The sequence below is a fragment of the Trachypithecus francoisi genome, unplaced genomic scaffold (assembly GCF_009764315.1).
Source record: "Trachypithecus francoisi isolate TF-2019V2 unplaced genomic scaffold, Tfra_2.0 Lachesis_group12, whole genome shotgun sequence".
Taxonomy (NCBI): Eukaryota; Metazoa; Chordata; class Mammalia; order Primates; family Cercopithecidae; genus Trachypithecus; species Trachypithecus francoisi.
The window spans coordinates 25,014,698-25,028,840 of record NW_022681457.1 but is presented as its reverse complement, the minus strand read 5'-3'; the positions used below and the strand labels follow the sequence as shown (position 1 = coordinate 25,028,840).

General features: G+C 35.9%; 1 protein-coding gene across 8 annotated transcripts in view; it reads left to right on the top strand.

Moving 5' to 3' along the window:
* The window catches only part of ITGB3BP (integrin subunit beta 3 binding protein), an 80,641-nt gene that overhangs the window by 65,627 nt on the left and 871 nt on the right, over positions 1–14,143 (top strand). For 2 of the 8 annotated variants that reach the window (XM_033225145.1, XM_033225141.1), the window contains 4 exons: positions 860–938; positions 1,350–1,443; positions 1,845–1,901; positions 8,269–8,319. In XM_033225145.1, coding sequence (XP_033081036.1) covers positions 860–938; positions 1,350–1,443; positions 1,845–1,901; positions 8,269–8,318 — 280 coding nt within the window. In that variant the 3' untranslated portion in view covers position 8,319. Of the gene's footprint in view, positions 1–859; positions 939–1,349; positions 1,444–1,844; positions 1,902–3,752; positions 4,429–6,021; positions 6,378–8,268; positions 8,320–14,143 lie in introns of those variants that run through there. The other 6 variants (XM_033225146.1, XM_033225142.1, XM_033225139.1 and 3 more) reach the window with 4 other exon arrangements.

Below are 14,143 nucleotides of genomic sequence, written 5' to 3'. Positions count from 1 at the left end.
TACATGGCTTACATTATTTTTCTAAAGTCAGACTCTGTTAATATAGATTATCACAAACAGCTATGGGGTCTTAAAATTTGAAAAGAAACTAAAATTTAAACAGTAAGGGAATAGTTAAATCATTTTTAGTATGTTTACTAAATAGAATATTGTGCAGCCTTTAATATGTGGCCCCCCAAAATGTATATAATGTTATATTAAGTAAAGAAAGCACAGCCAGACACCATGGCTCACACCTGTAATCACAGTGCTTTGGGAGGACAAGGTAAGAGGATCTGTTGAATCCAGGAGGTTGAGGCTGCAGTGAGCCATGATCATACCAGTGCACTTCAGCCTGGGCAACAGAGATAAACCCCATTTCTTTATAAAAAGGAAAAAAAAAAGCATGATAACAAAGTTACACAATTTTTTTTTTTTTTAACTAGGAGAATTTTTCCAAAAAGCTAACTGGAGATATATTCAGAAGATTGAATTCCAAGTGATGTTTTCCTCTTTTCCTTTTCTTTATTTTCAAATTTAAAATAAAGTCATGAAACTTTTTTTATTTTAAAAAAAGTTACTGGATGATACTGATTCATAGACTCAGATCAAGGTAAATGAAGGAATGGTGGTGTATTAGTGTTCTCATTGTGGCATTGTGGAGAAAGGAACAGCCAACTATGTCTTCCATTCCACTGCTCAGTGGGAATCGGAAATTAAAACTCCAAAAGAGGGGACAGTTGATAATATATATATTGTGTTTATAAAGAATGAAAGAACCTAAGTCAAAGGTCCTTTAAAAAGAGTTAAAGCTCTGAAAATGACTTGCCATGTTTAAATGCTTCCCCTTGCTAAGTACTATCTTTTTCTTTATTACTAGATTGATGATGTTGCTATCTAAAGTTGAGAAATTGTCAGAAGAAATCATGACGATAATGCAAAATTTAAGTAGTATACGGGTTTGTATTTTTTCATACTTCTACCCTGTTTGAAAAGGATAAAAGGAAAGAGTGTCCCAGATTGGAGAATCCAATCCAGGAAAGAGTTTGCACACAGTATGTTTGATTTACTTTTCATGGGAATTTTTTAATAGGAGAACACTATTTAACCATAATATTTTAGTAATATCTGGCTTTTCACATTTAAATATAAATTTGTAGATTATGTTTCGTCTTTTTAGTTAATTATAAATTGTTTTTATTCAGGCATTTTAGGGCTTGAAATAGTTGGCCTGCCAGAAAAAGTTAAATATCCTAACATAGAGTTTAAGTTTTTCAAATGAAGGAAACAGTATACTGTATTTTCACTAGACATGTCAGTAATCTCATATGTGTAGAGAACTTAACTCATTCAAGATGGCTTTCTTGTAGGCTTTGGAGGGCAGTAGAGAGCTTGAAAATCTCATTGGAATCTCCTGTGCATCACGTTTCTTAAAAAAAGAAATGCGGAAAACCAAAGAGCTAAGTAAGAATTTATAAGTTTTCAATGACAGTTTTAAAGATAAACCTATTAATTTGTTTCAAATTTAAATTTGATAGATTTCTTTATATATACCATTACTGGACATGTGATAAAAATACTATTACCTTCTTTAAATAAGAAGCCAAATGTCTTTTATCAGGATGTGTTATTTTGGGGATTCTTCTTGAATGTGAATGAAAAGAATGCACCTTGGAAACTGGTAGCAGGCATTTCAAATGTAATGCCCATTTTTATAATATATAATGTATTATATTTTATACTTGGTACTTATAAATATGTATTATTTTGGATTTTTTTTTTCTCATGAAGTTGTTTGTTCCAAGTAATGAGAAATTCTCCATATTCTATGTTAATTCTTGACATGGAATTTTTACTTCTTTTAGTGACAAAAGTAATTAAACAAAAACTGTTTGAAAGGAGTTCAGGACTTCCTCACAAACGTAAGTAGTTGTGTTTTAATTTATTACACAAAAAGATGCTTTCATCCCATTTTGCCAATTAAAACTAATCATCATGAGGCCTTTTTAGTGATTTTCTTTTTTCCTCAGAGATCCCTGTTCTGAAGTGTGTTCTTTTAAAAGATCATGAATCTCATTTGAAAAGCTTTATATTGCATTTAGCAGATGATACCTGATGAGATCAACGTCTCTGATTGAACTTTTTAAATGTCTTTTGAAATGCAATCTTCAACATAAGATTTAAATTTTGTCGTTTTATTAAAATTTATTTTTGAGAATACAGACGAATATGAGCAACAATGCATTAATATACTGCAGTTTTTAGTGTTGCACTAGAACCATTAAAAGTTACTTTCTAACCAGTATTCTGGAAACTTTCAGATCATTAATGGGCTTTGTTCTACTATGAACTCTTATGCCTCTGATCATTTCACAGTATGGAAAACTAAATAAACAGTGTTTAAGTTTCCATAGGAAGTAGACATTCATACCTTCACACCTCAATAAGCAAAGTAATCATGAACTGAAAAATACTAAAACCTTTAGACTAATGTAAGACTGATTAATAGTACCTACATGAATACCATTTAGCAATTTCTGCAGGTGGAATTAGGCCTTAAAATGGGTGGCCATGTTTTTAGCCTACCACTTTTAAATACCGATGACTGCCATTTATTGAGTACTTATAATTACTATATTCTCAATACTAGGATCAGCAGATCTTTACAGCATTGTGGAAAGATAGCTACACTGTATTATCATTGTCGTTATAGACAAGGAACGAAGATACAAAAAATATTAAGTAACTTGCCCAAGACTTCTACTTAGGTAACAGAGCAAGGATTCCAAGCAAAGACCAGTCTGGCCTCAAAAACTCTGGTCATTTCATTATTCTTTGTTGTCCCTTCCTAAAACAAATGAAATCATCCAGTCATCCCAGCTTTCAGACTCAAACATGGCACATAATTGAAACTGCTTCAGCCAATCTGGTATGTTAGCCTGGGTTTAGAACCTTTAATAAGCCAGTGATGGGTTGGCAATGGGAAGTGCTGGGATTGCCAGCCAGTCAGATCTAAAGGCCAGCTGGGTCATGGCAGGGCTGCAGCCATGGCAAGACTCCTCCAAAGTTCATGTGGGAAGGGAGCTGAATAGACTTCCTAAGCTTTTCAGTTGAACAACTAACGTCTACTGTGATGCCAAGAATTTAAGAACATGAAAGGTAGCTCTTTCTTGGAAATGGCTTGGGATCTCTTCTTTAAAAAAAAAAAAGAAAAAGAAAAAGAGAAAAGAAAAATTTAGAGACAAGATTGTACCCTGTCACCCAGGCTGAAGTGATGATTAGTGAAGTGGGATTACAGGCATGAGCCAACACGCCTGGCCTCTTGTGTCTTACTTTAGTTGTGTAACTTGATTAGAATGTGTAACTGGGTTTCAGTGGTTTCAATCTCTCCTAACTTGACAAGTTTTAAAGGATCACAGTAGGAAAGCAAAATGTTTATTATTTCCCAATTGGAAGAAATCTTGCTTCTACATATTCTACACCAATAGTGTGATTTCTTTAAAAATCTGTAACTTCCTAGAACTAATTAGAATTAGGCTTAACGTAGTTTACTTTTGCAGACAGCTTTGAGAAATAAGGAAGAGGAAAACTCTGGAATAAATAAGTGAACTGTCAATGCTAATAATGTAAAAAATGTGTTTAAATTTATATTTTATTAAAATATTTTTCCTTCCAGGGGATACTTTTTTCATTTCCTTATGGCCATCTAAAATACATGAATTCATTGTGTGTTTATGCATGATCAGCCTTAAAACTCTTTTCTATTATTTTAGGCATTAAGGCTGACTTGCCCATTACCAGATTTTCCCAAAGGACTGAGTTCCTGCATAGAGGAGACTGTATGACTAAACCATGTTTGTAAATTTCTAATAATCATTGATTTAAATGAAAACTCAGTTTAAAAATATATAATACATAGTATCTATATAAGTATGTTATATATTAATGTGTATTCTATATAGTCATCGTCCAATTCTGTTTCTTGGCAAGAGCTACATTAGCTCTTTATATTTCCCAAGGTATTAAAAACTTCATTAGCTTTTCAACTAATTTTGGGAAATTCATATTGCCTAAAAAATAGATTAAAGCTTATTTTTGTTGTAATTTGAGTTTGAGCTATATCCTGAGTGCTTTTCCTACCTCTTTCTCTGGTTCCTAACATACATGTTAGTTTTCAGGGTTTTTTGTTTGGTTTTTTTTTTTTTTTGGTTAATGATTATGTTCACACACAAACATGCACACACATGTAAATTTTTTTAGTTAGCTAACAGCTTTTACCCTTTTCTGCTCATACATTCATTTTAAGAGGATTTTGCTAATTCTTTTGACATCTCAAACTAGTTTGCTTTATATGTTCCTTATTTTGCCTTATTCTGGCCTTGAAATTTCCACTTTCTTTTATTTATTTATTTATTTATTTATTTATTTATTTTTACTATGCTATTACACAGAATTGTTTAAATTTTAAAATGTTTTGGGATTTTCTCATAATATTAGAAAATAAGTAAAATAAAAATCATCCCTATAATATGTATAGGATTTATTAATTATGAAAATGAGAATAAGCCAATTACTTATTTCACTATCAAAAGAATGTCCTTCAGATTCTTCTGGGTTTTTGGTGGGGTTTTTTTGTTTTTTGTTTGTTTGTTTTTTGGTCTTTCAGATTCTTACAAAATTTTCCTGGAATAGTTAAAGCAGACAATACCATGAGAATTTCAATATTTATGCTATCATTGCCTCTTCTAATTGGTCTTTTAGTTCTACTAATATTTAGTTTTTCATTTCAGTGAGAATTTCAGTTAACTTCAGTTACAGTCTTTATTACAGGAAGAGTATAATTGTAAAAATAACACTCTAGTATTTTAAATAAATAGACATCTGACACAGATTCTTAAGGCTTTATATAACTTATTCAAGAGAAATTTAAAACATACACAATAAAATTGAAAGGCACACTGAGATTTGCATAGTGTCATAAGAACTGGACCTGGTAAATCAGGGGATGCCTTGATAAGAGTATATGAATAAAAGAGGATCTCGTCTGCTATACACAGATTTCTTAAACAAAGGAAGGCTTCTTTCTTTCTTCAGTTACTTAGGAAATAAGCCTAATTTTGCTTTCTTCAATAACACTGGCTTTATGACTATTAGGAAAATAATGAAATGAAAGGTTCTTTTTGTGTTAGATTTGGATGTGAATTTTCATAATTATTTTAAATTTGTTATGCTGAAGATTTAAAACATATGACCATTCAGTGGGCTGATACAGATGGAATGTCACATTATCATCACATGGTGAGGCATGAAATTTATTTATTTTACATAATCAGCCTCTCCTTAAAACAACTTGTTACAGATATTCCTTAGTCAATAGATGGCATTCTGTAGTACTTAATATTTTCAGTTTTTTCTGAAGATACTAAAAAATACCATCATTGTTGGTCTTTGACTAGTACTTCCAATAAACAAAATGTTTTTGAAAAGAATGTAAGCAAATTGTAGAGCAGTTGCCAGGATATGAAATCTAGACACTTAGCTTCAGTCCAAAACATATTTTATCTGTTTTGAGAATAATTGTGTAGGTTGCAGTATGCATATTTTAAATGAAATGGAACCATCTGAACTTTACATTGTTCAATGTTTCAGCTGTTTGTAATAGAAAATATTTCAGAATTTCCAACTTTGGTCTGTTTTAAAAAGCATAATCTACAATGTTCCTGTTTTCTTTAGTTAACTTTCTGTATTCTTACATAGTAAAATTCATCTTGGTTATAGGATTTTAAGGTTATCAAATTCTTAGACAACAGGACAAATTTAAAACTCTTTCTGTTGTAACACTATAAAATAGTTTGATACTGCCTCTTCATTCTAACCACCCACTGAAGTATTTTTTAAACATAAAAATATGTTGTTCTTTCCCCCACTCAGGCTTGAAAAAGTATTCATCATATCAGCTGAATAATTTCACTCCCAGAAAACTACTACCCTTTTAGTTTTCTATTTTATCTTAACATTAAACAATGTGTTTTTTTCAAACAGATACTTCAATTTTAAAAGCACTGAGGTTTGAAGTTTAGACATGACGACTTTTAGGAGAAACAACAGAAATTCCCCCTATGCTTTAACATTCTGGATTTATCTGGAGATAAAAAATGGAGCCATTAATTTTGATAGCACAAATATACATTAATGTACAACTATAGTCCTCAGCTCTTTATAGTGATTCAGCTATCATGTATGCCATATGTGAGTCGTAACCTTTCCTATTAATAATGTTAATGCTCTTGTTTTACACGATTTGTCTTTGTTTTGGGGTATGCATTTCATCTGCTAAAAATGCATACTTGAGATTTGTCTAGGATTTAAGTAAAAATAAACAGGTTTATTACTTTTCATAGCCTTTTAAATAACTTCTTTCATGATTTAAATTTTTTATACTTTAACAGAAGTATGATAGTTTTTCCTTCAAATAAAATCAGTAGAAAAAATTTTAAACTATAGATTTGGACTCACTTAATAGCAATTAGGTGTTTAAAAGGTGTAAATAACTTGCTATCAGACATTACAAATATCCAGGTGCTCTGTATGTGCTGATGACAACAAAATTGAAAAGAAAGACTATAATAATTCTGACTGGTTTTCTCTGCAGAAGATATTGATTATTTGTGTGTGGTGAGAGATTTGGAAAATTCAATTAAAGGAGTTGTGCAAAGGTTTCATAAATTTTCCTTCTACAGCGTGTACACAGACATTGTTGCGTATTAAATCAATGCAGCACTTCACAATATATTTTCTTTGAAACATAAAAATAAATAACATTTAAACAGTTCTGCTTACTACAGAAACAAATTTTATTTTCTGTGAAGCATTTAGTCATGTGCTATCACTGACTCATACACATTTGCCAGCTGTAACAAATTTTATAGACATTTTCCCCAGAGACATATCTCACATACTATGAATTTTTAAATGAGCAAATGGTGAAGAAGGGATGTCAGCAATATAAAAATTGATCAGTTAAAAGATAAAAGCATAAGTAAAGAGATTTGTATGGTAGTCTTAATAGGTTTTATTAAATAAAAATACTATAAAAAGACAGTAATGAATAGACTGAAGACTGTTCTTGAGGTGGAGAAAAATTACTCTGGCACATTTAGTAGAAATTGGTTTTGTGTCACCTGATAGGTGAACTTTTTTTCCCCATTTTTAACTCTCAGAGTAGTCCAAAAAGCTCCACAAAAAAAGAGTTAGATAAATTATCTAAGTGGTTTACATATTTGAAACACAATAAAGCAAATGTTTATAGTATTATATAACTAGTTATATAGTTAAAAGCAGGACTTAGTATAAATATTAGGTGATTTTTCCTCCAGCTCAGACCTCAGATGCGAGGAGCGTAGTTAATTTTATTCATACTATTCACAGCAAGTGCTTCAGCCCTCTGGAACCTCTCTTTCAGGACCCCAGAACACTTTGCTACCTTTCCCTCTACCTAGATTGCTTTTTTCTCTGTCTGGCAAACTCCTACTCATCCTTTAAGGTCAGCCTCAGATGTCACAACCTCTGTGAAGCTCTCCCCAGCTCTCCTAGGTAAAGCTAAATTGCTTCATCTTCTAGGCTCCCACAACACTTGTCTGAATATTTTAAATGTATCATGTTGTAGTGCATTGCAATTGTCTGGTTACAGGACTCTTTCTGGGCTCCTCTTTGGTAAACAAACAAAAAGTCTTATCTATGTACTGTAGTCCCAGAGCCTAGCATAGAGCCTGGATAGAAGTTCCACATGCAGTGCAGCCAATGTGTGATGAATGAAAAGAACTTTTTTAAAAGAATTATCTTAAGTATTTTCAAATACTTATAAATTGCTATTTTCTTATCTCATTAACGTTTATTGCATGCCTACCATGCTTCAGGCATTATTCTAGCATTGGGGACACACTGACAAACAAGGCAGACATAGTCCTGCCCTCAGGAGTATAGAATCTAGCACAAATAACAAGTCATTTTAGTAACCATAAAGAGTATACTAACAATGGTAATAAGCATGTAGTGTAATAAATGTCCTGGAAGTTTTCATGATAAATTTGAAAATGTATATTCTGAAATAGAATCAGGCTGTCGGATGTTGCAATGAGAATTTATAGCCTCAGAGCTGCTATTAGTGTAAAACAAGACTTTAGGTTGTTTTAATTTCATTTTGCTTCAACATTTATTCTGCATCATATACTGTGGCAAGTTGCTTTGAATTGTTTTCTGAAAGAAAAAAACCTTTCTTCTTTCATTTAGAATCATGCCATCTTGACAGCTATGAATTCCTTAAAGCCATTTTAAACTGAGGTACTGTTTCACCTTTCTAATTTAGTTTAACCTTGTGAAATTTCACTGTGTTTTGTTCAGGTGGAAACATTTTATTTACATTATCAGATTTGGTATTGTCTTCCTATAAGAAAATAGGGATATGAGCTTTGGAGCTTTAGTTGAAATTATATTAACCTAATCTTATAAACAACAGGAGGGCAGTCTAACATCAGTTAGAGGCTGATTGGAAAAGAACTATTGAGCTGGCGAGGCTAACTTTGAAAGTCAGAGACACATTTTTAACGGAGTTAAGGGTCCTTAATCATATTTCATATAAATAGCTAAATAGATGCTGACAAGTAGATTATAGTTTCTGTAGGACACATCTGACTGAACAAGATATAACTAGTCTGTTAAATTAGGAAATGTACTAAATTAAGTAAATAATTATATATTAATTAGTTATACCTTGCCTTCAGAACAATTCCTACTGATGCAGCAATACAAGTAAAAATTATACATTTATAAATAGCTTATTGTAACAAATAAGCTAAAAGCAATGTAAGTCATGATATATTAGTGTTTAGCATACCTGTAACTGAAGGTTTATATTAAGAACTGACATGGGCTGGGCATGGTGGATCACGCCTGTAATCCCAGCACTTTGGGAGGCCGAGGTGGGTGGATTACCCGAGGTCAGGAGTTCAAGACCAGCCTGGCCAACATGGTGAAACCCTCGTCTCTACTAAAAATACAAGAGATTAGCCAGGCGTGGTGACTTGTGCCTGAATCCCAGCTACTCAGGAGGCTGAGGCAGGAGAATCGCTTGAACCCAGGAGGCAGAGGTTGCAGTGAGCTGAGATCACGCCACTGCACTCCAGCCTGTACAACTGAGTGAAACTCTGTCTCAGGAAAAAAAACAACAAAAACTGGCATTAGGGGCTAGGCATGGTGATTCATGCCTGTAATCCCAGCACTGTGAGAGGTCAAGGTGAGAGGATCACTTAAGCCCAGGACCAGCCTAGGCAACATAGTGAGAGACCTTGTCTCTACAAAAAATAGAAAAATTAGCTGGGTATGGTGGCGCATGTCTATAGTCCCAGCTACTCAGGAGGCTGAGTTGGGAAGATCACGTGAGCCCACATGGTAGAGGCTGTAGTGAGCCATGATTGCTGCACTCCAGCCTGGGTGACAGAGCGAGACCCTGTCTCAAAAAAAAAAAAAAAAAGAATTGTTAGCTTACCAGATGTGTTGCCTGCTCTCTCTTAGGGAAAAAAATCAAAGCACAATTAAAGAATTATGTTCTATCTCCAAGATACTTTTCTTTGGAAATGGTATCTCAAGTGGTTAATATTAGCCTCCTGACAAGCTAGTCTTAATATTTGCAATGCATCTTATATAGAAAATAGTCAGTTTTTTATGAAAACGTTTATTCTATTGTATGCAGTAAACAATAGCTTATATTCTGTTTGCAGTGAGTAATAGCTTATAATAATAGCTAGTATTTATTGAGTACTTTCTGGTTTTTTTGTTTGTTTTTCTGAAATGGAGTCTTGCTCTGTCACTCAGGCTGGAGTGCAGTGGCACGATCTCGGCTCACTGCAACCTCCACCTCCTGGATTCAAGTGATTCTCCTGCCCCAGCCTTCCGAGTAGCTGGGATTACAGGTGAGCACTACCATGCCCAGCTAATTGTTTGTATTTTTATTAGAGATGGGGTTTCATAAAGGCCAGGCGTGGTGGCTCACGCCTGTAATCCCAACACTTTGGGAGGCCGAGGCGGGTGGATCACGAGGTCAGGAGATCAAGACCATCCTGGCTAACTCGGTGAAACCTCATCTCTACTAAAAATAAAAAAAATAAAAAAAAAATTAGCTGGGCGTGGTGGCGAGTGCCTGTAGTCCCAGCTACTCAGGAGGCTGAGGCAGGAGAATGGCGTGAACCCAGGAGGTGGAGCTTGCAGTGAGCCGAGATCGCGCCACTGCACTCCAGCCTGGGCAAGACTCCGTCTCAAAAAAAAAAAAAAAAAGAGATGGGGTTTCACCATGTTGGCCAGGCTGGTCTTGAACGCCTAACCCCAAGTGATCCGCCTGCCTCAGCCTCCCAAAGTGCTGCAATTACAGGCGTGAGCCACTGTGCCCAGCCTTATTGAGTACTTTCTATGTGTCAGCAGTGTTATAAACACTTTATATGTATTCCATTTAATCTTCACAACAACTTATGAGGTAGATACAGTTACTACTTTTATTTTTTTATTTTATTTTATTTTATTTTATTTATTTTTTTGAGACGGAGTCTCGCTCTGCCACCCAGGCTGGAGTGCAGTGGCCAGATCTCAGCTCACTGCAAGCTCCGCCTCCGGGTTTACGCCATTCTCCTGCCTCAGCCTCCGGAGTAGCTGGGACTACAGGCGCCCGCCACCTCGCCCGGCTAGTTTATTTTATTTTATAGGTGAGGCAATTGAGGCACAAACGAGGTTAAGTACCTTGTCCCAGAATCACCTGAAACAGGGCCAGGATACTAAACCGAGTAGTCTGGTGCCAGAGCCTATGCTCTTGCCACTATCCAGTAGTAATCTGTGAATGTCAAGTTTCACTACTGGCCAAAGATTTTGTATCCTGTTAAGTAAGGATAATATATAAATATTATCCTTATTTGTCCTATATGTAATGGGATATATATGTATTTCATATATATCTATCTACATACACCTATATTCATTCATTATAAGGTTAACGTTTTATAAAATTTCTGAACCATGAAAATCCAACAGAGAACATATTAGATGGTGATCATAGATACATCTTCACAGTTACACATTTAGTAAATGAACGTGCAACATTTAGTGTTTGATAGTCTGTAATAAACTTATAGGGAATTCAGAGTACCGAGAATAGCTTTGTGTTAATGGATTTTAGTAACGATAACCACATTTTGGGGTGTTCTTTTGAGTCTTTGAGTAATACTTTCAAGAAACTGGGAAGAATTAAGGTTGAGCTACCAGTCAACTTCCCTTTCATTGAGAAGCAAGAGAGAAATGACAGTGAAATTAAGTGACTTCACTTTTGAGGCATTTCCCTCAGTTCTGCCTTTCACCACGTTTTCTTCTCACTTTGAGCATTTCCTTCATTATCTCCTTCATTCCCTGAGTTTTCACCTTAGTGTATATGGTTTCCAAATTATAGTCTCCTGGGCTATAAACCCACAATCTCAGCTGCCATACAGTGTCCCCCAAGTATACTGATTTCATCATTTCCCCTTCAAAGTTGTTTTTTCTTCTACCTTTTTAGGGATTATATCATTCCATTGGTCAAATTCTCTATCTTTTTGTTCCCACATCCAAATGCTGCCAGATTATATTACTTCTGAGAAAGGTTAATTCTACTTTCCACACCCACTGGTGTGGAACTCTTCCAGATTATCATTGTCCCTATTGTAACCTACCTGTCTGCCCTTTGGTCCCTTTCCCCTACAGCCTATCCTGCTACTGAAAAAATGTATGCTTTAGAAGATATCACTCCACCATATGTACGATAAAATCCAAATTTAAACTGACATTCAGGAGTCTCCCTGATCTGCCCACAGCTTAGCTTTCCAGTTTCTTCATTGTGCCTTACTCATTCCAGATTATTTGCCATTTCCCAGACACCTTCCCTAGAAAGTGCCTTTCTCATGTCCTTACCTTTGGTCTTGTCTGCTCAGCCTAGCATGCCTTTTCCCTCATTATTGTCAAAATTGTACCTGTCTTTCAAAACCTGCTTAGGATTCATCTTCTGCATAAGCTTCCCCAAATCCCTCTCCCCCATATTCTCCTCATTGCTCTTTTGTGTATTTGTCATAGCTGCCTGACTGGTATGCATAAGGGAGAATGTGAATGAAACTCCTGATTTTGTCCTTATGCCCTAGAAACTTGACACCTAGTACTCCTGATATCACTGTGACCAGCTTCCCTACCTGCACCACAGCTCCAGCTCCAGCCCTCTGTTACACTTCAGTGATTATTCCTCTTGACCTGTAATGGTTCAGTGGGGAGGACTGTCCCATATAAATTCACTCCCAGAGCCTATATAAAGTGAAACAATGCTAGAATAAGAGAGAAAGTAAGGGTGACAGCAACCCAGAGGCCACAGCCAGAGTGCGAAGACCATCAAAAGATGGGAAGAGAAAAACATTTTGGCTAATGTTAACGGGATATTGGGATACTTTAGTAACAATGTGTATGAATTACTTGGGTAACACAAAGATGAGGCTTAGTATGAACAAAGCACTGTGTATTATAACAGTTTGAAACCTAATAAGGACACAAAAACAATATAAGGCAAGTTATGATAAATGATACAAGTTCAGATTCTTCCAAGTTCTGACCAATAACAAGTACAAACAAGGATTGTGCATCCAGTGAGGATCCAAGTATCAGCTTGATAACCCTCGAAATGGCAGGCTCTCTGGTAGAAGCTTGGGGGTAAACTAAGGTAGATTGCCTTAAGGCAGAAATGCAACCTCTTCTTTCTCACACTAAGTCTAAATCTTGAATTCTGTGCACTTTACTGAACCTAAAAGCTGGATCTTTTAAATAGACCCCCAAGTCCATGTGACTCTAATGCTGTGAAGACCACAAGCCTGCCTTTTACATGCTTGATTGCAGGGCAACACAATAGAATGGGATGGTTTCCCTACTACGTGAAATTAGGAAGTATGATGATAAAAAAGGTCCACTGGGATTGAGAGTAGATAGGGAAACTACAAGGAAGGAAGAATTTGTGTAATGTTACGAGTAAAATGTAGACCAGTGAATGTTCTAGACTTTGACCAATCAAATTTGTCACACTTCCATGGAGTACAGAGGAAGAGTTGACAGAAGTTTCTTCCCCTTCAGACTGAGAAGTATAAACATTATTCTCTATTGTAAGTACCAAATGAAGAATAAGCAGTGTTACAGGAATTCACAGCAGACATAGATCACCTCAGGATGGGATTATCAGTTTGTTTGTTTGTTTTTGTTTTTTCAAGACAGGGTCTCGTTCTGTCACCCTGGCTGGAATGCAGTAGTGCAGTCATAGCTTACTGCATCCTTGACCTCCTAGGCTCAGGCAATCCTTCTGCCTTGACCTAGGATTTCAGGCATGAGCCAGCAGCCCCAGCCTTATTAGGTCATTTTTAAAGATCTTTCCCCACATGCCCTATGGTAATGTATGCCATCAGTTGCCAATGGCTGCTTCCTTCAAAGGCTTTCTCTCACAGAAGGGTTCTAAGGCTGAAGAGACATGAGCCTCTGCCACCACTAGGAGTCCCCAGAGAGACATATTCTGAATAAGAATCTGTCATAGTAAATACTGTCTTTTGGGCAGGGGGCAGCTGTTGGAGGAAACACCTGCTGAAAGGCCCCTAAAGTTTATAGACAAAGGCATGTAAATAAGTATTCTGTAGGCCCTGTTGGAGTTTTAAAATTCTCTGAGAAGTATCTCCTGTAAGTATGGTCACATAAGGTGAACAATACTGAGTGCTATGTCTGAGTAGTCATATTGACAGTTACTAGTGAAGATAGTCAAAAAGCAAATGAGGCCGGGCACGGTGGCTCACGCCTGTAATCCCAGCACTTTGGGAGGCCGAGGCGGGCAGATCATGAGGTCAGGAGTTCAAGACCAGCCTGGCCAACATAGTGAAACCCCGTCTCTACTAAAAATACAAAAATTAGCCGGGTGTGTTGGCACACACCTGTAGTCCCAGCTACTCAGGAGCCTGAGGTGGGAGAATCACTTGAACCCGGGAGGCAGAGTTTGCAGTGAGCCGAGACCACACCACTGCACTCCAGCCTGGGTAAGAGTGAGATCCCATCTCACAAAATAAAAAATAAAGCAAAAGCA